The 22,421-nt window shown below is 45.3% G+C and overlaps 1 protein-coding gene across 2 annotated transcripts in view; it reads left to right on the forward strand.

The window, feature by feature from the left end:
- The first annotated feature begins 2,163 nt into the window (after nucleotides 1-2,163).
- Nucleotides 2,164-22,421, forward strand: part of GALNT7 (polypeptide N-acetylgalactosaminyltransferase 7) — a 239,487-nt gene continuing 219,229 nt past the window's right edge. For both annotated transcript variants that reach the window (XM_077477211.1, XM_077477210.1), the window contains exon 1: nucleotides 2,164-2,605. In XM_077477211.1, the coding sequence (XP_077333337.1) occupies nucleotides 2,483-2,605 (123 nt within the window). In that variant the 5' untranslated portion in view covers nucleotides 2,164-2,482. The remainder of the gene's footprint in view (nucleotides 2,606-22,421) is intronic.

Consider the following 22,421-nt stretch of genomic DNA (forward strand, 5'->3'; position numbering starts at 1 on the left):
GTAATATTTTCTATATACAGATAGTCTTTAATGCACAATTAGGGCATTAATTACTAAATATTAAGAGAGCAATATATGGTGCAGCAGCAGTGTATAGAAACTAATCAGCTTCTTCCATGCACCGCTACCTAGCAGATTCTGCACCAGTTTTAGTAAATGTTCCCCATAGTTTCTTTCTACAGCAAATTGTTTGGAAAGTTGTGATTAACGCCATATGATTAGTAATGTTATTTAATCAAAAAATATATCCATAATGTATACTACAAAAAACTATTTCTGTGCGCCGCTTAAGTGTTTGGGTTTGGCTTGGAGAAAAGGTGGCACCCTAGGAATGTCACATAGGTATTAAAATTATGACAGCCAACATTTGCTCTTTCACCTTAGAGGGTGGAGAGTTCGTTGTGGAAAAATTCCTTGTGATAACGAAGAGCAGCCACGTCAATCTACAACATGTGGACTTCCTGGTACACATCCTGCTAAGCCCAAGCTGAAGTTGGGAAAAAAAACACAGAGAAGGCGATAGCAAGATAGCAGGTGGAGGGAACAGGGATCCATCAATACCATTTAATGACATTCTCCAGTGGTTACAATACTAATGCAATCTAGCAGAAAGCACAATTAAAACAAAATGACAATGAAATGATAAAATAAGAATCAGAACCCATTCAATAAGTACTACAGGGACAATGATCAGTGTCCAAGAAAATGCTGGAATGAATTAAAACTGAAAAGCAGAGACAGATGAAGAGGGAAGGGTGGGAGGAGTAGGAGGGTGGGAGTTGTGATTAAATGATAAATCTAGGTAGGTGTAGGAGACACATCCTGTGCAAGTGACAGCAGCCAGTCATACCTTGGAAGGACAGCAGAAAAGTTATGTGTCTGGCAGAAGCAGGATCCAGGGACAGCAATCAGGGGGGAGGTAAGGATCCAGGGACAAAGATTAGGGGGGGGGGTGAGGCTCCAGGGATCAGGGGGAGGAGGTAAGGATCCAGGTACAGCGATGGGGGGGGGGGGGGTAAGGTAAGGATCCAGGGACAGCGATGAGGGGTGAGGTGAGGATCCAGGGACAACGATGGGGGGGTGAGGTAAGGATCCAGGGACAGCGATGAGGGGTGAGGTGAGGATCCAGGGACAGCGATGGGGGGGTGAGGTAAGGATCCAGGGACAGCGATGGGGCGCGGAGTAAGGATCCAGGAACAGCGATGGGGGGGGGGGGGGGGGTAAGGAGCCAGGGACTATGATCAGGGGGAAGAAGGGGTCCAGTGATCAGGGGGAAAGGAAGGGGGTCCAGTGATCAGGGGGAAAGGAAGGGGTCCAGTGATCAGGGGGAAAGGAAGGGGTCCAGTGGCAGTGATCAGGGGGAAAGGAAGGGGTCCAGTGGCAGTGATCAGGGGGAAAGGAAGGGGTCCAGTGGCAGTGATCAGGGGGAAAGGAAGGGGTCCAGTGGCAGTGATCAGGGGGAAAGGAAGGGGTCCAGTGGCAGCGATCAGGGGGAAAGGAAGGGGTCCAGTGACAGCGATCAGGGGGAAAGGAAGGGGTCCAGTGACAGCGATCAGAGGGAAAGGAAGGGGTCCAGTGACAGCGATCAGAGGGAAAGGAAGGGGTCCAGTGACAGCGATCAGAGGGAAAGGAAGGGGTCCAGTGACAGCGATCAGAGGGAAAGGAAGGGGTCCAGTGACAGCGATCAGGGGCAAAGGAAGGGGTCCAGTGACAGCGATCAGAGGCAAAGGAAGGGGTCCAGTGACAGCGATCAGAGGCAAAGGAAGGGGTCCAGTGACAGCGATCAGAGGCAAAGGAAGGGGTCCAGTGACAGCGATCAGAGGCAAAGGAAGGGGTCCAGTGACAGCGATCAGAGGCAAAGGAAGGGGTCCAGTGACAGCGATCAGAGGCAAAGGAAGGGGTCCAGTGACAGCGATCAGAGGCAAAGGAAGGGGTCCAGTGACAGCGATCAGAGGCAAAGGAAGGGGTCCAGTGACAGCGATCAGAGGCAAAGGAAGGGGTCCAGTGACAGCGATCAGAGGCAAAGGAAGGGGTCCAGTGACAGCGATCAGAGGCAAAGGAAGGGGTCCAGTGACAGCGATCAGAGGGAAAGGAAGGGGTCCAGTGACAGCGATCAGAGAGGGAGGGAAGGATCCAGGGACAGTGATGAGGGGAGGGAGGAGTGAGGAGGAGGCTCACACCTGTGTGTATGAAGGATCAGGGAAGGGTTTGTAGTGGGGACACACACACAGTCCTGATCGGTGTTAGTAGCTGTGTGCTTGTGGAGGAGATCCGGTGACAAGTTGTGTGATGAGTGCGGCTGATTGGTCCCGGTCGGTGTGAGGAAGTGGCAGTGTGGATCATGTCAGTGGATGAGGAGTAGTCTCTCTCTCCCTCTCTCTGTGTATCAGGTCAGCGTGCACACAGCAGCCGATCAGTGCGGGTGTAGCGAGCAGCCGATCAGCACTCCCCGGACTTTGCTCGTCAGTAGACGGTGGTGGCGATGAGGCTGAAGCCGGGCTTCCTCCTGCGCAGTCTGCTGGTCCTGGCCACTTTCCTGGCTCTGCTCATCTTGTGGTCGTCGCTCTCCTCTGGTCGGATCGAGCCGCAGCCCCATCTCCCCCGGGTGAGTAGAGCCTGCTGTGTCCTCTCATTGTACTCGGTTACCTGCGGCCCTCCAGCGGCGGAGGAAGCACAAGTGGCCGGAGTGTCCGCGCTGCCTCTTGTAGTTCTCCCCCGCCGGGGGGCCCCCCTCTGCCGTGCCAGGAACTAGTGTCCCCCCGCCCCCTCCTCCGTTCCCAGGAAGGGGGGCCGCCGCCGCTCTCGTCAGGCCGGGCCCCTCTCTCTGTGAAGGTGGATTAATTAATTTCTCTAATCGCCTTAATTGAGTTTCATGCCGGGAGCACAGCGGCGCATTGCGCAGCATCCTCCACGGGGCGGCGTCACCCCCCTCCTCCCGGCTCTCCGAGGAGGCGCGTGCAGGCATGGTTGCCCCGTGGGGTTCTGGGTAATTAGTGACCCTCAGCCATGGAGGTCACATGACATGGGGGGACAGTGCTTCCCCTGACACGGGGGACTTCTTCCTACATTCCTCTGAGGTATCGCTCCGCCCACAGACCTCTATGGGAAGTGCTGTGACCCGTCAAGCTGTGTATTCTTCCGCCATGACATTGGTGACAGGAATGGAGGGGAGTAGGGGTGACCCCGGGTCACCTACCTTTCTCCATGTGTATAGTCACTTCTTGTGCTTTGTTATACCATGGTGTGGGCTTATAGAAGGATGTGGGCTTTGTCACCATGCTTGGTGTAGGACACTTCCCCAGGGGCTCCACTACTCTAAATACTGATTGGATAAAATGTCAATGTAAACTCCTCCTCCTCTGGGGTCAGCTTGGGGTTAAGTCACCCACAGAATAGAATGTGTAGAATGGGGCTACCACCACTCTGTCTAAACAATCACCTTGTAAAACAACCTATTCAGTTTAAAATGGAAATGAAACCCTATAAATACCTTTTTCCCTTTTTTATAAGTGATCACATTCCCTCTATTCTCAGCTTCATAAGAGCTGGGGGAGGAGAAGCAGCAGCACACTGAGCTTCCCACTGATTCGCTGTGCAATGGGGGGGGGGGTCAAGACAAGTCTGACCATTGGAGGAGGGCACACTCAGTTCCCAGCACAGCTAAAGGACCTACCACAGTGTGCTCTCCTGCTTAGTGTGGTCAGTTTCTAATAGGAAAGCAAGGGGTCTAGCAGGAACACCGGGGATTTCATATAAAGGAAGCAATACAAAGAGAACAGGATACTTTCTTATACAAGTACACGTTACAGTAGGCACATAGCTTGAATATGAGGTGTTGGGGTAACAAACACTTTAATGGTCAGTGTCTCCCACATATTACGTGGCTGGACTTTACCTCAGCAGGTCCCCTGAAGAATGTGGTCTGCCTGGTTTTGGTCGGGTAGAGCGCACAGAAGGACCACGCATACCCCAGTTTTATTGCACCTGGTGTTAAGCTGGCCACGGATGGATGGGAATTCAGCTTGTTTAGCAGGTCTCCAAAGAAATGGGGTCTGCCTGGTTTCAGCCGGGTGGACTATATGTACCCCAGTCAGGAGGCTTGCACCCCATGGGGTCAGGGCTGGGTACTTTCTCTTTTGAGGAAGACGGGGAGGTTGATTTACTAAAGGCAAATATACCTTGTACTGCAAGTGCATTTGCTCCAGATCTGAAATGAGGGGAAGCTCTGCTGATTTCTATCATCCAATCATGTGCAAGCAAAAATTCATTTTTTTTATTTCCCTTGCATGTTCCCCTCAGATCTTAAGAAACTGCACTTGCAGTGCACAGGCTATTTGACTTTAGTAAATCAACCCTTATGTGTACACCCTGTGCACTTTTCTTCTGGACTCACTTTTTTTTTATTGCACCTGGTGTTAGGCTCGGTTCTCACTACTGTGACCTGAAAGTCAAAACTTCGCCAGGCAAATTCTTGGTGATTTGATGTGATTGGGGTACTACTTTGAAGAAACCTTCTTGCCTGATCGGTGGGAAAGGCTACAGTGCAGGGAATGCCTGGGTAATCTTCCTGTAATGTCGCATCCAAATCACATCACCTATAGATGAGGATCCAACTCGGACGCGACTTCCATTAAAGCCTTTGGGCGCAAGTCGAATAGAAGTCACCTTAAAGAAGTACAGGATCCTTTTCTTAAGACAGCTCTCATTGACTAACATGGGACTTCACATGTCATGTGTAGGGGTCTTACAAGTTGGATTCCAAGTCGTGGCAGTGTGAACCGAGCCTTAAGCTGGCCATAGATGGAAGGGAATTCGGCTGAACTTCTCCTTTAAGCTGGTCATAGATGGATGGGAATTCAGCTGATCGTCTCCTTTAAGCTGGTCATAGATGGATGGAAATTCGGCTGAACTTCTCCTTTAAGCTGGCCATAGATGGATGGAAATGTGTCTGGTTCAGCAGAGATTGGCCACATTTTGACCCATGCGTGGGCGCTGCAGTTAAACAGAAGTTGATCTGTGGATGGCTTCTGTTCAGCGGCTGTAGTACTGATCTGTGTATTCTGACAGTGGAGGAATCCATGCAATGTTTGGCTGAGCTGTGTATGGCCAGCTTTAGTTTCGAATTGCGGCACCAAGGAGAAACAAAAAAACTGCCTTGGTGTTCCACAGTTAGGCCATATGATGGATAAGCCAGTACTACTAGTACTTCCAGAGGTGAACACAAGTAATAAAATGGGATGTGGAACCTACGTGTAATAAAATTACTGACTACTTCTGTTCTCCTCTGGAAGATCGGAGAGTACCTACAACCTACCTGAACCTTTTCACCATGAAGGAACCCTTGAATAGAGTTTTTTCAGGTCTCATGATACCCTCAATCACATTGGCTGTAGTTTTCAAATGAAGGAATAAAGAATGTGGTTTACTAATTCTATTGTTATGTGGTCTAATTATAGTCAGAAAATTGCTAGATCTCTTCAGACTGACATTCTGCCAGTATAGCTATGTAATTTCTTTTTTAAATGTGTGTCTGTACCGTTTAAAATCCAGTAATACACCGCCTCACCCTAGCTCATGCTTAGTTCTATTTTTAGGCACTGTGCTGAATTTTTAGAGTCTGATCCACTGACAGCCTAAACATTTACTGCTGCTCAGGGGCTCTGGGCTTCAGCAAAATGGCAGACTCCAGTAAAAAGAAACAGCGGCGATGCTGGAGTCAATTTACAAAACAAACTAATTTTGGTAGCATAATTATTTGTGTGGAATGCATGATCCTTGCTAAACAACATTATTTTAGGTTGTTATGGGTAAAGTTCTGCATTAATTTGCCCCCATGAGGCTCAGTTCACACCTAAACTGGCTGCGGATCGCAGGGCAACTCTGTCTGTCCCTGCTCCCCGTTTCAGGGATGAATCAGGGCAGAATCTTTGCCTGAATTTGGCCCTGAAATGGAGGCAAAGACACACATCGTTTCTGTGCAGTGCGCTCCGCATACATGTGAACTGGCTCCATAGAGAGCCGGTCATATTCTCTTGCTATGCAAATTGGATGCGGGTTTCTTCGCATCCAATTCGCATGGGTGTGAACCCAGCCTGATAGAAATACAAAAAAAAAAACTGCTGATGCTTTAAATTGGTGGAATTGGTGTACATCAGTATAACAGTCCTCTCCCTGCAACGAGGCCAGGGCAACCTCTAGTAGAACCCTGGTGGAAGAAGGCTGGTCTAGTATGTGCATTGCTATGATGTGTGTGTGTGTGTGTGTGTGTATATTTTTATATATTTATATTTTAATTCTATTATATTGTGGATATGATATGTGTGTGATGGATTAGCCAGGTTTCTGTTTCGTGGGAAATGACTTTCAAATGTTGGAATTTCTTGCAGATTGTATTTCACGTGTAGTCAGCAAATGTATTTGATCCTGGAACTCTGTGTGTAATTTTTGAAAACACATCAGCTTCCCAATTAGATCCCATTTACATTTATTACACTCTGTTTATGTCATTATGTCTTTGTGGTGGAAGTTGTCCATACACGAAAAAAGTTTTAAGTAGTAGAAAACCCTTAAAGTAGACCTTCAGTCATTTTTTTTCTCAACTTTCCATCCAGTAAATCTTCTGCTGTTTTAATTTATAGTAAAACATATTTTTTTCTGCCAGTAAATACCTTATACAGCCCACTTCCTGCTTCTTGTCTGGTCATTAGCCTAGGCTTATGACCTCTATAGATAGAGTTTGCCACGAAGGGGGGGGGGGGGGGTCATAAGAGGGCCAATGAGAGCTGTGGAGGTTTGCTTCTGTGTAAATCCAGGAAGTGAACAGGCAGCAGCTTCAGCTGCCCAAAGTTAAAATGGTTGCAGCCAGACTTAGTAGAGGGAGATTTCTGCAGTATATTTGGCAAGTACAGAATCACAGTATATATAAATTAATATGCAAAGTGGTGGGAGGGAAGCTTCAGAATGGCAAATATTTTTTTATTACAAATTATGTGAGCAGACTGCAGTTGCTCTTTAAGTCCAAAGCCGTACATGGATTGAAATTAGAATTTTGGCCTGTTCAGCAGGGACCAGCAGAGAGTCGAACCATGTACGGACAGGCTGAGTGTACCCAAGTTGATCATCAATTCATAGATCAACTTGGGTACAACCAGCTTGTCAGATTTTGATATGTGATTACTGCCGGTGGCTATAGCCGACAGCGATCTTTATTGTGTCCTGCTGACCGGGAAGACTCCCTGTGCTCCCCCTAGCCAGCAGAATACAATAGCACTGTTGAGGGCAATCAAGTGATTTTGTTAAAATCAAATCATCTATTGGCTGCCTTACTTTTATTAAAAAGGCCCCCCCTTCCTACGTATCTGCCAAACCAATATAAAAAAAGATTTGTGTACTTGCCTGTTTTTAATCTTCAATGCTCCAGTGACAACATGCAATAATCCTATTGCACATGTTCATGGAAAGGGCCATAGAGAAAGCAGATGCTGCAGAAGATGCCATCTGAGGACTGGTGACACCATTGACCAAAGTATATATTTCCAGCACACTTTGGATCATCAAAATCAACATTCAAAAATTAATTTGAAAAGGTCACATCAGCAGCAAAGTACAATGTGTCTTGGCTACACAGAACTCCTTTGTCAGGTATATGACACAGTGATGTCATGCCTGATGAAGGAGTCCTGTGTGGCCCTGAAACTTTGCACCTTACTGCTGTGGTGGGACTTTTTCAAATAGATGCTTGGATGTTGATTTTGATGATCCACGGTGATCTATACTTTGGTGCGGTCATGTGATACCTAGGCTCCAACTCACTGGACAACAGATGGGAATTCTGTGAGCCGGGATGTTACCCATAGACTGGCATGACCCAGCCATTGTCGGTGCTCCCTCCTCTCCCCTGAATCAGCCGTTCATTGATACAGGGGCGTTGAAGATGTGACTGGACCAGAGCAGATTAAAAATAGGTACCGGTTAGACAGGATAGGTAGGTGGGAGGAAGCATTTTTAAAGTGTAAGTTCACCTTTTACAGGACCTCTCTCTCCCCACCCCCCCCTCTGGTCTTGAGTGCCATGATCTCCTGCTGTGACACATCATATAGCTTCTTTACTGATCCGGGGATTACCTTTGAGGTAAGTTTAGGAGATTACGCCACTGGGATTTCATATCCCCGGATCGGTAAAGTGACTATATACGATGTGTCACAGCGGAAGATCGGGGCATTCAAGGTCAGCGGGGGTTGGATGGGGAGAGGGCCCAGTGTAAGTTCACCTTACAGATTTTCTGTAAAGGTGAACTTACCCTTTAACCTCTTCCCATCCGCGCTATAGCTGAAAGACGGCTACAACGCGGACCTACATTGCCGGGAGGGTGTCTATAAATGTGCTCCACTGGCCTGCACGCCCCCTGTGATCAGCCAGATCCGAGTAAGGGGTCGATCCCGACCCCTTACCACATGATCAGTTGTCAGTCAATGACAACTGGTCATGTGATGTAAACTTGTAGCGCGAGGAGAGAAAAAAAAGCCGATCACAGGCGGAGAGCATCTGCAGAGGCTTCAGTGCCACCCATAAATGTCACCAATCAGTGCCACTTACCAGTGCCCATCAGTGACACCCATCAGTGTCGCCTTATCGGTGCCCATCAGTGCAGCCTCCTCAGCGCATATCAACGAAGGAGAAAAATTACCCGTTTGCAAAATTTTATCAAACTATGAAACTTTTATTTATTTTTTTTTTTTTTATTTCTGCCTTTTTTTTGTTAAAAATAAAAATCCAAGTGGTGATTAAATACCACCAAAAGAGAGCTCAATTTGTGTGAAAAAAATGATAAAAATTTAATTTGAGTACAGCGTAGCATGACCGCACAATTGTCTTTCAAATTGTGACAGCTCTGAAAGCTGAAAATTGGTCCTGGCAGGAGGAGGGTTTAAGGGCCCAGTAAGCAAGTGGTTAAGGATGGTTAGACTAAGGCCCCTTTCACACTGGGGCAGTGGGAGCGCCACATTGGAGACACAGCAGCGGCTCTTTCAGGGTGCTTTGCAGGCGCTATTTTTAGCGCTGTAACGCCTGCAAAGCGCCCCAGTTTGAAAGGGGTCTTAGGCTTATGCTGCACTTAAAATTTGAACTCTCAGAATTCCATAGATTTTCCCCTTGCCGTCCCCTGTTTGCCATTTACTATGGGGTTCTAGAGGTAGAGGAATACCCTAAAATACATACCTTATTATAATACTTACTCCCCCAGTAGCTGGCACTCAACTCTTGTCTCCAACACTCCAGGCTGTGGGCAGGCCCTCACCGTTCTCACATACAGTCCAGGATTATTGGTCCTGCATTGTATATGATGGCATCAGAGTGTAACTTTTGCCTGGAGCATCTTAGAGAAGAGGATTTCGGGGATCAGTCACACAGGTGGAGGAAGCCTGCTGGAATGAGGAATCGGGTAAGCTCTGGACTTGACAAGCATTTAACACTTGCAGTGTTGGGGGGCCTCACTGCAAGGGTCATTTTTTATTTGTTTTGGTGCCCAGAATTGGGCTTTACAAACAAACATACATTTGTTAAGTCAATGCAGTAAATATGTTGTTGTGGTCAGTTGTGTCCTAAGTGAGGTGTCGGGTGGACTGCTCCGTAGTGCTGCTTTACAATACTAACAGCAGGGATAAAGACACTACAAGAGATTCTGAGATCTCGGGCTTTAGAGTTATCAGATTTTGTTTTAATGAGATTTAAACCATATGAACAAATAGTGAGCATTGTAAGCAATTGTAAGTCCTTTGATGTTTAGTTATGTTTATATGAAGCCATGGAGATTTGAGTAAGCTGGCCCGCGTACGATGTGCAATTTTAATAAGCGTGGCAAATTGTAAATGAATCAGTTTTACAAAATGGAAATAAGGGACATGTGCCAACATGCTTCTAGCAGTCCAAGTTGTTGAAATAACAAGGCTGGCATGGTTAACCCGGACTAAACATTTAGCACCCATTTATTAGGATACAAAGCTTTTGGTGCATCAAGTTCCCGCATATTTCTGTAAGAATGCATCGTTCATTTTACTTTAACCACTTGACCACTGGGCACTTAAACCCCCTTCCTAACCAGACCAATTTTCAGCTTTCGGTGCTATCAGTTGAATAGCTATTACTTAGTCATGTAATACTGTACCTATATGACATTTTTGTCCCCTTTTCACACAAATAGAGCTTTCTTTTGTTGGTATTTAATCAGCACTGGGTTTTTTTTTATTTTTTTGATCTATAAATCAAAAAAGACTGAAAATTTGGTAAAAAAAATAAATAAAATTATTTGTTTCTGTTAAAATGTATTGGCAGAGTATTGGCACAGAGTAGCGCTGTGGGCACTACACATCCAGCCCACAGTGCTGCTGCAATCTCTCCCCCTCTCCCCTCGCACTCTACCGATCGCTACAGAGAGGGGAGGGAGGAACCGGCGTCATGTCATGGCGCCAGATTGTTTACAAGCGATCGCTCCGTCATTTGATGGAGCGATCACATGGTAAACGGCCACTACCAGCGGCTGTTTACCGTGATCCATGATACACCGAGTCTTCTGGACCCTGCGGGTCACGGATGCTTGCAGGAGCGCTCCCCTTGAGCAAGATTCTGGCAGGACGTCCGTGGACGCCCTCCCAGAAAAACATGACCGCACTGTAGCCGTCTTTCGGCTATGGCTCGGTCGGCAAGTGGTTAAAGTAGAACCCCAATTCCAAAACAATTGGGACACTGTAAAATATACGTAATAGAAGAATGCAATGATTTACAAATGTCACAAACCCATATTTTCATCACAATAGAAAATTGAAAACGTATCAATGTTTAAACTGAGAAAATGTATTTTGAGAAAAAAAGAAGGTCCTTTTGAAAATGATGGCAGCGACACTTCTCAAAAAAGTTGGGATAGAGTGATGTTTATCGCAGCGTAGCGTCCCCTCTTCTTTTACAACACTCTGTAAAGGTCTGGGGAAAAAGGAGACCAGTTGCTGGAGTTTTGGGACAGGAATGATATAGGATTCTAATTCTAACTAATGTATTGTTTCATTCATGTCTCCTCTTTCCTCCAGACTGTACATATTGAAGCAGATCTTTGTAGAAAAAAACGATTGATTTGCCTTAGAGCTGCACGATTCTGGTCAAAATGAGAATCACAATTTTTTTGCTTAGAATAAAAAGATCATGATTCTCTCACGATTTTCGTGACGTAAAATCTTTAACATATCCAAAAAAAAATAAAAAATTGCATTTGAAAGACCACTGCGCAAATACAGGGTGACATAAAATATTGCAACAACCACCATTTCATTCTCTAGGGTGTCTACTAAAAAAAAAAAAAAAAAAGTGTGTGTGTGTGTGTGTGTGTGTTTGTTTTGGGGTTCTAAGTAATCTTCTAGCAACGACAATTTTTTTTTAACTTGAAACCAACAAATGTCAGAAAAAGGTTTAGTGTTTAAGTGGTTAAACTTTTTTCACTTGCATACAAAGTCTATTCCATTGAAAAATTGTTACAATGTTTTATACTTAAGTTCAACTGATAAAGAATGTTTTGATTCTTGGAAGACTGCTCAGTTTTTCTCTTCCTTTCTTTTGAAGGCTGTGGCTTCAGAAGAGCAGAGAGAATTCTTTGCATATAAAGAATTGTAAAACACTAGTCAAGATCACGATAACGATTCTTGACGATTAATTGTGCAGCTCTAATTTGCCTGTGTATAAATGCTAGATGTGTTTAGCACTTGAGCGTTCATTCATTTCCAATGGCCAGAATAAATTGATATTCTTGCCAATAGCATTTATTAATGATCAAATGCTTGGCGTGTGCAAAATGTGGCTTTATGTGCGTTTTTTATTTATTTTTATTTTTTTTAACCACTACAGATCCGCGCTATTGCCAAATGACGGCAACAGCGCGGACCTACATTTCCGGGACTACGTCTATTGACGTCGTCCCGGATACGAGCGGCCTGCGCGCCCCCTGAGGGGCGCGCGCGGCGCGCTCTGGGATCGGCGAGTCCGTGAGACTCGCCTGATCACCGATCCGTGCAAGGGGTCGATCCCGACCCCTTATCACGTGATCAGCTGTCATCCAATGACAGCTGATCATGTGATAGAACGGAGCCGGTAATCGGCTATTATTCCTCCTCGCGCTGACAGCGCGAGGAGAGAAAAAAAAAGCCGATCACCGCGGCCGTGATCGGGACATCAGTCCCGATCACGGCCAGCAATACACCTGACCACCTGCCCCCTGCCAGTGCCCACCTGCCCACCACCGTGCCATAGTGCCCACAGTGCCACCTACAGTGCCATCCAGCAGTGCCACCAACAGTGCCACCCACAGTGCCCACAATCTGCCTCAAAGGTGCTGCGACCCAGTGCCGCCCATCAGTGCCCAGCAGTGCCGCCCATCAGTGCCCAGCAGTGCCGCCCATCAGTGCCCAGCAGTGCCACCTATCAGAGCCACCTATCAGTGCCCATCAGTCCCATCTATCAGTGGTACCTATCAGTGCCCATCCGTGCCACCCATCCGTGCCACTTATCCGTGCCACCCATCCATGCCATCTTATCTGTGCCCATCTTTGCCCATCAGTGCCGCCTTATCTGTGCCCATCGGTGCCGCCTTATCTGTGCCTATTAGTGCCGCCTTAACTATGCCTATCAGTGCCCACCAGTGCAGCCCATCAGTGCCCACCAATGCAGCCCATCAGTGCCCACCAATGCAGCCCATCAGTGCCCACCAATGCAGCCATCAGTGCCGCCTAATCAGCGCACTTCAATGAAGGAGAAAAATGACCCGTTTGCAAAATTTTATAACAAACTATTAAAACATGATTTATTTATTTTTATTTTTTTGCATCTTTTTTTGTTTGTTTAGCAAAAAATAAAACTCCGAGCTGTAACTAAATACCACCAAAAGAAAGCTCTATTTGTGGGAAAAAAATGATAAAAATTTCATTTGGGTACAGTGTTGTATGCCCGCGCAATTGTCATTCAAAGTGTATCAGCGCTGAAAGCTGAAAATTGGTCTGGGACGGGGGGGGTTTAAGTGCCCAGTAAGCAAGTGGTTAAGCAGCTTTTGTCCTGCCAGGAGAAAACGTTTTCTAAAGAGCTGAGCAAACAGTCAGTGTGCATAAGGCCTAAGGGCCCTTTCATGCCGGATGCAATTGAATGCATTTTGAACTGTACTCCAACTGCATAGATGGCTTACATAATCTCAGTTAAAAAAAAAAAGTAGAGTATGCAGCATTTTTCCCTGCAAACGTGCACCGCACCCCTTTTAAGCCAAGATAGCAAAACCCAAAAATATATAGAAAAATGTACTGCAAACGCAGAGAAAAACGCATTCAAGCACACTTCAAATTTATGTAAACATGCAGTCAAAAAACGTGCAGTTTCTGGTGTGAATGGGCCCTAAAACTGTATTTCTGTATTTTGCATGAAAGCAATGTTAGGAGGTTTACACAGTGAAAATACACTGATGTTCAGATCAGGAAAAAAGCTTAATGGATGCAAAAATAGCTACAGTATGTTCTGAAAGATAGATGCTGTTACAGCAATTCTGTCAGTAAACATTTAAAGAGAAATTTCCCCATAAGATTATGTGCGTGTTTGATGCATTTTATGCATATTGGTTACCTGCAAAAGCCTCCATTGTGTAGACATTCAAGAACACTGAGGCTGCTGATGGGCACCACCAACTTGAATTTGATGTCAGCCGACTCAGAGCTGTCACTCAGATGACACTCTAAAATATTCCCATTCACTCCCTCCTTTCTGCAGGCTGCTGTGTAAAGGGTTATGTAGGGAGGTGAGGGGTAGAGGAGCTGGGCCAGCACAGAGTAATTAGGCACTCCCTCTAGAGGAGATTCTTATAATGTGCAAGGAGAGGGTGCTGTGCTAGGGAATTTACTTTTGGAATATTTTGTTTTTCTGGCACCTTCAAAGGCACATAGCTGGTCAATTTTATGGAAAGAAAACAAATATTGTGGCATTTAAAATAATTAATCTTTCTGTGCTTTTTCTTGCAGAAGTTTCAAGTTGGTGTCAGGGTCTCTTTAAGGGCCAGTTCACACCACCGAAACGTGGCCCGGATGTGTTCCAGTTGCTTTTCTGCATACGCGTTTTTGGTGCAGTCCAGTGCACCCCCCCCCCCCTCTTTTTTTTTCTTAGCCTTAAGGGCCAGTTCACACCAGATGCAGTTTTGTTCAGTTCTGTGCTCCTTTTTATTTTTTTTTTCTGCTCTAAAAAATGCATGCACTGTGTTTTCCATGCATTCCAATGGCTGTAGTTCACACCATGCAGTCAGGTTCTGGTGCAGAAAATGACCGGAACTGACTGTATTGGTGCAGAAAAACTGAACTGCATCCGGTGTGAACTGGCCCTAAATAAGGGAATGCGCGTTCCGGTGTTTGTTTGTTTTTTGGTGCGTCTGCGTTTTTGATGCGTTTTACAGCGTTCCAGTACAGTCCAGTGCAGGAAAAATGCAGCATGTTCTACTTTTTTATTTATTTTATTTTTTTTTGGAACTGGAACGCGTTGCAACTGCAAGCACTGGTGTGAACTGTGCCATTGAAAACCATATAACCTACCTTCCATGCGTTTTTGATGCAGGAAAAAAACGCACTGGACTGCATGTGGTGTGAACTGGCCCTAAAGTTTGGATAGAAATGGGGAAGTTTAAAACGTGTCAGTTTTTGTTTCCATTTGTGTGCCATTGGGGAGATTTTCCTCTGCTGCCTGTCCTATAGCCAAAACGGGAAGTAAGAGTAAGTCCCTCCAAAATGAAGGAATGGCTGGTAATCATCAGAACTAGTGTCCCTCTTGGAAGATATCCTTCTATTCCTATTGTAGAGACAATCCAAAATTTGGAATTTTCTTTCACACTTGATAACAGTAAACTTGACAAATAGAGAGGGTGAATTTCCACAATGGGGGCACAGACTGCAGTAAAAACCTGAGTGACGTTCTAATCCCTCTCCACTCTGTCCGATCCGCCATTGCACCCTACATCTTCTTCTTCCTTTTTTTATTTTTATTTTTTTATCCTTCACCAGAGTAGATTCAAAGCGTGCAGAAATAGTATTGGTACTACGCCAATTCTATAATCTCTTTGTATTCTTTTGTATGTAGCTACAGCCAACACTTTTTATAGAGTGGGGAAGGCTTCGGACCTATGTCAGTGTTGTCTGTGTCTCCATACAGGAGATGGCCCCTTAGGCTGGGCTCACATATGTGTGGCCGCAGTTCAATGCATGGGGTCCGGTGCGTTTCTGTACACTGGTTTAGGTGCGATTCAGGCCTGAATTCACACCTGAACCAGACCCAAAGACGCACCGGACCCTTCTGCAATCCGGACTACGGCCGCCCCAGACCTGTCTGACTAATAAAGACCAGTCAGTGCTGTTCCCTTTTCTTGTGCAGGGTCTTGTTTCCGCCCCCTCCTGTAGTTTTCTGCAGGCAGATTGTAGTGGGTGGAGCTGCTGGATCCCTCCTACAGCTCTGTTTTTTGGCAGCGGTTATGTACAGAACAGTGATGATGTTACTGCTACTCTTACTAATTAATAACTTGGTTTGCAAAGGTATTTGGTTCACACTTAGTGGATCCTTTGTGACTATTGAGGTGTGTGTGTGTGTGTTTTGCCTGGTACATACTGTAAGACCCCTTTCACACTGAGGCAGTTTTCAGGCGTTTTAGTGCTAGAAATAGACTCCAAATAATGCCTGAAAACCGCCTTCTATTGATTTCAGTGGGACTTTTCACGCTGGGGCAGTGCGCTTGTGGGACATTAGGAAAAGTCCTGCAAGTAGCACCTTTGCGGCAGTTTGGGAGTGCTGTGTACAGCGCTCCCAAAATGCCCTGCCCTTTGAAATTAACGAGCAGCGCTTCCAAAGCATCTGAAAAGCACCGCAACACAGGAGTTTGTCCAGAATGCCCATTTAACACGGACACAGCACGCTGTTCTCTGTGGGGCGATTGGATGGAAATGGATTGCACACATCTGTTTTTAGCAGATGCAGATGCTGGCGGGTGACAGCAGACACATGTCCGCTGACATCCGCCGCCCCATAGAGAACAATTGGTGGTCCGATCAAGTCCACCTAAAAAAGAAAAAAAAAAATGGACTGACGGAACCGATCGGTCCGCTGATGTGAAAGGGGACTTGGTTGCCTTTTGACCTGCATTTGGGGTGTCATTAAGTTAACGCTGGCACCCACTACAGATCGCAAGTACAGTAGGTTTTGAATATGTTGCGAGAAACATGCATGGAACACAAGTTTCATGCACCGTGTTCTGTTGTGAACTGACCCTAAATGGGTTTTTGTTCTGGAGTTCAGTTTTAAAGCTGGCTGTAATGTAGAAGTGGCATGGTGCTGGGAACTTAAAGAGGAAGTAAACCCTGATGGGTTTACTTCCTCTTTCATTCCCTGCAAAGGCAAAGCATAATGGACTACTATGCATCGCATAGTAGCCCATTATGTGTCACTTACCTGACACAGGAGCCAGCAAAGTCAACGCTGTCCCCTGTAGTTCCGAGCGTCCATCTTCTTGGTGGGTCTCCGTGGGTCTCGCTGCTCCGGCGCTGTGATTCGCCGGAGCAGCGATGGCGTCACTCCTGAGCATGCGCACGAGAGCCGACACTCGCGGCATCTTCGTCGTTGACGAAGCCACGCTCAGTGCTCCTGCGCGCCGCTGTCCTACGGCGCATGCGCCGTAGACAGCGGTGCCTGTCTTTGGCCAAATATCTCCTAAACCGTATAGGTTTAGGAGATATTTCTTGGACCTACAGGTTAGCCTTAATCTAGGCTTACCTGTAGGTCAAAGTGGTTTGTAAGGGTTTACAACCACTTTAACAAGTGGTGCTCAAGTGTGCTGGATGGAGGGAACAACATACAGGTATGCACAGCATGTGAGCACAGCATGATGCACTCCCCTAATGCCGTGCACACACGGCAGGACTTTTCGACAGCAAAGGTCCGACGGAAGGAATCCGTCGGACAGTTCAACTGTGTGTGGGCTTCATCAGTCCTTTCTGTCGAAAAATCAGACGGACTTTAGATTTAGAACATGTTTCAAATCTTTCCGACGGACTTGAGTTTGGTTGAAAAATCCGCTAGCTAGCCCGACAAACGAAAACCGACGCTAGGGCAGCTATTGGCTACTGGCTGTGAACTTCCCTATTCTAGGCCTGTCGTACGTCGTCACGGTCGAATCAGTCGGACTTTGGTGTAATTGTGTGTAGACAAGTTCGTTTCGGCGGAACTCTGTCTTGAAGTCCTTCGAAGTTCAGTCCGAGGAAAAGTCCGGCCGTGTGTACATGGCATAAGAGAGTGACCACCTCCAGCACTGAGCAAGGGCTCTCAGATACTGCTCTGTCTTATGCCACTTCTTCAGGGTCCCCCATCTTCCTCTTTGACTATTGGGGGGGCACTGATTATGTAACCCTGCAATGCACTCAGGAGATAATCATCTCAGCTCCATTCTTGGCATCTTGTCAGGAATGAGCTGGGAGTATGGATTGCACAGCGCTATACAGAAAACAAGATTACTAAGCAAGAGAAGAAGATATTTGAAAGAAGACTTAGAATGTCTTCTCTGCTAAACCCCTGACCTAGAAATTGGATGCTTGGAGTTTAGGGTGGAAGTATGTCAGGGCATTGCAGGCAGTTGGAAATGGCTGCCCCACAATAAACCCTGTATTGGTAATATTCATCTAGATAAAGAATGAGTGCAAATCTTTGACTTTATCCAATTAGTGCTACATCTCCAAGCATTCATTTCTCAGTGATGGATCCCTTTTAATAGAATCAAGCTGCCCAGTATCTGAAAGCATCATTGAAAAGAGCAAATGAAAAAGATGCCAAGGCAGTATGCTGGCTGGATGCTGTCGCCTTCGATGCTCATCCCTACTTGTTTAATTAAACACATCATTACTCCTTGATAAAAGCTTGCTGTACTGACAGAAAACAATACACGTTTAAAAATGCTTATAGACTCATCTGTATGTTGAACAGTCTCTATCTGAAATGGGCTTTTTGTATGCACTCGCTGCATTGGCTTCATAATTGGATTGTAGGAATATGAAAAGTAAAATGCTTATATTTAAATGGTCGCCTTAGAATGCTCTGGAATTTGAATGTTTAATTTGCGGATGGAGCAAACCGTGTTTTAAATATTGAATTTACAGCGGGCATGTGCATTATTGAATAGCGGCGGAGACATAAGGAGTTTTATAAAAGCAGTAGCCAAATGTGAGCCATCGCTACAACTATCAACTAGTGTCAGAATGGTGATTTCAGCATGTTCATTCAATAATTGATCAGTGTATGTCGCTAGAATTATCCTGCCTTTTTAATGTGAGAATGGAAACAAACTTTTCACTGCATTTGAGAGGACCCCGTCTCCCAACCATAAAACCCCAGGCGCATACAGCTCTCCATGCTCATATTTAAACACATTCTATGAATGTATATAATAAAAGATTTTCCATAGGCAAACCTTTTTGTTTTCATTTTGCATAGAGTAAGGAAGGAATGTAAACCCTTTCAGATTTTGTCTCCCATTGGGGCGATTTCCCTTCACTTCCTGTGCCATAGCCAAAACAGGAAGTGAAAGGAGATCCCTGGTTGACGCCAGAGTCACCTAAACTAGTGTAGCCATTGAAAGATTCCCCCTCTATTGCTGTTCTCAGGGCAACCCAGAATTTGGGACTTTCTTTCACTTTTGATAACAGTAAACATAAAATAGAGAGGGTGAATCTCCCAGACAGCAATAATAATCTAACAGTAAAATGCTTCTATTTAAATGGTTGCCTTAGAATGCTCTGGAATTTGGATGTTTAATTTGCGGATGGAGCAAACCGTGTTTTAAATATTTATTTAAAATTCCCTTCCACTGTATCTCTAAAAAAAGAAGAAAAAGTTTGCCTTTTAGTTGTACTTTAAATTAATATTAAAGTCTTTTTTTTTTTTAAATTAAACTGGTTTTGCACAGAGCAGCCCCGATTCTCCTCTTCTTTGTCTCCTCCTTCCTGCTGAGTGCCCCCACAGCAAGCAGCCTGCATTGGGGGCACCCGAGCATCTGCTTTGTGTGTCCATTCAGATATTGAGCCGTGGCTTGGCCCCACCTCCTCTCTCCTCACTGGCTCACTGACTTTGACAGCAGTGGGAGCCAATGGCTACCAATCAGGAGGCAGAGTCCCTGAGAGTCACAGCTCTCATGCGACATTGCTGGATAGAGCTGGAGCTCAGGTAAGTTTTGGGGGGCTGCTGCACACAGACTATTTTTTATCTTAATGCACAGAATGCATTAAGATAAAAAAAATGTTCTACCTTTACAATCACTTAGATTCAGGTTTCCTTAGGCACAGGTTAGGTAGCTATTGCTTTGTAGATCACATTGCCAACACCATGGTAATGTATAAACAATAGCAAACCATGCCAGATTTTGTACCATGCATACACAAGATCTGACACAAAGGTAATCAATGGGCCAACAAACGAAACAAGGAGGAAGGCAGGCATTGGTGACATGCCTCTTTGTGGAGGAAGAGAAAGGAGGATCAGTGAGATACAAGAATAAAGAGGCATGTAACTGTAGGTAAGTTTACTTTCTTCATAGACATATTTTACAGCGCAGGCTGTTTATTGCTGAAAATGCCATCTGCCTGGTAGTCTATTTTGCTTCAATGCATTAAAACACTGAACTGGAAGAGTACTTCTAACTTCCCTGATTTGCTTGCTTGTTGAAGGTTAGTGATTCATAGTGCATTGAAGGTAGGCGAGTCAGCATGGTAGCCAATCAAAAAACATTTCAGACTGCTGACAGGTCTTGTGATAGGTTTGCCTTAAAGCAACCTTGTCACAAAATGTGAAAGTCTCAACCTATGAAAAAGAAATACAATACTTTACTTCTGCTGTCTGCTCCTCTAAACAGCTCTCTGTTGCTCAAGAATGGTCCCTTGAAGTAAACTGGGAAACAACCCTTCAAGGTTGTTGATCTCCTGGTCCCTCAAAGTCGTCGCTGGTTACTTTGGATGACAAGCACATCACTAATGTATTCTCCAATGACATGGATAATGGTGGGAGGAAACCTTAAAAGCTGTGGGGGACTAAAAGATTGACACTCCCTGAGGTGTCTGTTTTTCTGTGGGAAATACCTTGATTGGGGAAACGGGCTGTTAGAAGGCAACTGCCCCTTAGCTTTGAATGTGTGTGAACTTGAAGGTGGAAGGCCAAGTCTGAATCCAAGCTCTGTGTCCTTGTAAATGTCTAAATCAGGGGTGTCAAACTCACTTTCACTGTGGGCCACATCAGCATTATCATTGCCGTCAAAAGGCCAGTTTTATCTGTAAGACTAGATGTCCAGGGAACCCTAATTCCCCCTTAGATGTCAAGAGCCCCCTCCCACCATCAGAAGTCACCATTTCTTACATCAGTGCTCCCCCCTTTACCTTGTGCTGCTGCCAGAAAGAAGCTGGGAAGCAGAAAGTGAAGAGTCTGGAGGAGAGCTGAAGTCCGCTGCTGATACCAGGGGAGACAGACTGCTGAGACAATGTTGGGGTGGGGACAAAGGAAATGCCGCAGTTGCAGGAGAGGTGCGACGGCCACAAGAATAGGCCTTGGTGGACCAGATGTAGCTCTTGGGCCTTGTGATTGACACGTGGTCTAGAGGTTCTCTTCTAGGTCCCTTGAGTAATTTTATTAGCCCAAATTCTTCTTCAGTAAGGGACAACTAAACTTTTTAATCTGAGTTGTAGTAGATATCAAGACCATTGTGTTGCCCATAGATTTATAACAAGTCTTTCTACCATGTGTCATGGCTTGGATAAATTAAATATCCAATCTTGATATTGTCTCCAAAAGAATTTGAGTAGTGTTCTAGAATTAATTGCAGTCAGTTTACCCTTCCGGCTGCCGTTTTACATAGCCATAGCCAGCTGATAAAACTTGCTATGTGTGGTTGACTGTAGGGGGTAAAATCTCATCCTCCTCAAAATGACTGTCGGACTATATTTAAAGCGGAGTTCCAGCCTGGGGGAAAAAAATAAGTCAGCAGCTATAAATACCTTGGATTACGAGCATAATTCATTCCAGAAGAAGGCACTCATATTTCAAAGCGAGTTTCCCCATAGGAAATAATGGAAACTCAGATAATCCGTTCCACAGCCACTGCTTGTCAATGCAGTACCTCATGTGGCCAGAGGTAGAGGGGCTCTGGAAACGTGCAGAGACACTCGGGAACGGAGTGTTTCCGAGTGTCTCCTAGCATCACTGGCACCCCCGCACCTCTGGCCAAATGCGGTACTGCACACCCCACGCGCTTGAATCTTACGAGACAACGCTTGCAAAGCGAGTCACAATTTAAAAAAACTAGCAGCTCGTATTGCAAAACACTCGTAAACTGCGTTACTCCTAATCCGAGGTTTTGAGGGGAGAAGGGCAAGATCTGATCGCGGAAATGATGTACCTCGCCGTGGCGGTGCTAAACAGGAAGAAAACAGATTACCCCATGGAAACAAGGTAAATCAAGCCAAAAAGAAACAAAAAAATTTGGTTTAAACTTGCTGCTATTAAGCGGATGGTGCAAACATGGAAATGTGGGTGGAACTCCGCTTTTAAGTGCAAGCTGGAGTGAAAGTACAAAATTTTATATTTCTCATGTATGAGGAATAATTATTAGAGTTACATTGGGAACGCCACTCCCTCTTACCACCCCGCTAGAACCTATGCATGAGCGGGATCCTCCCATATACTTAAGATGATGTCTCTAATCAAGCTTTGGATTCCGTCTCCTTGACCCAGGTATGCGACTAACAGGGTGGAAATTGCATGAAACTGACTTTCAACAGATCAATGAAACTTGCGCCATGTTTGGCTATATATTTGGGACGCCAAGATGGGTTCAAGAGCTTGATCAGAAACTGTGCAATGATATTCCGGAGCTTGATCTAGCACTGTTTAACATTTCTCTCTGTTCCCTTATCTCGTTTACGTTAAAGAGATAATAAAAAAAAACGGTTTTAAATGAACTTATGAGCCAGAATTTTATAGGAGCTCGTGAACTGCCCTGAAGATGTAGCCTGTAATAATGATTGATACACAAGTAACATTTTAGGCAATTTCAGCAACAATTTTTTATGACGCTGTCCGGTATTAGTGTGCTTTAATGAACACAATCATTTTCCATAAGGGTTTCTGCCACTGACTTTAAATGTAGAGAAAATTACAAGTAATATTTTTTTCTAGAATTAAGGAAAAAGCACAATAAGAAGCTTTTAAGCATTGTTGGCCTGCTAGGAGCGTGGTAAAAATATGCGGTTCCTTATTGGATTCCATCAGAAGTGTGTTATTTGCAGGCGAAGGTTGAAATTTCACAGATACACTTGATAAGTGTAAGGTTGGTAAGCAGTGATCAC

Source organism: Lithobates pipiens, unplaced genomic scaffold (assembly GCF_037356315.1).
Source record: "Lithobates pipiens isolate NorthernLeopardFrog02 unplaced genomic scaffold, aLitPip1_a1.2 Scaffold_13, whole genome shotgun sequence".
NCBI classification, from domain to species: domain Eukaryota; kingdom Metazoa; phylum Chordata; class Amphibia; order Anura; family Ranidae; genus Lithobates; species Lithobates pipiens.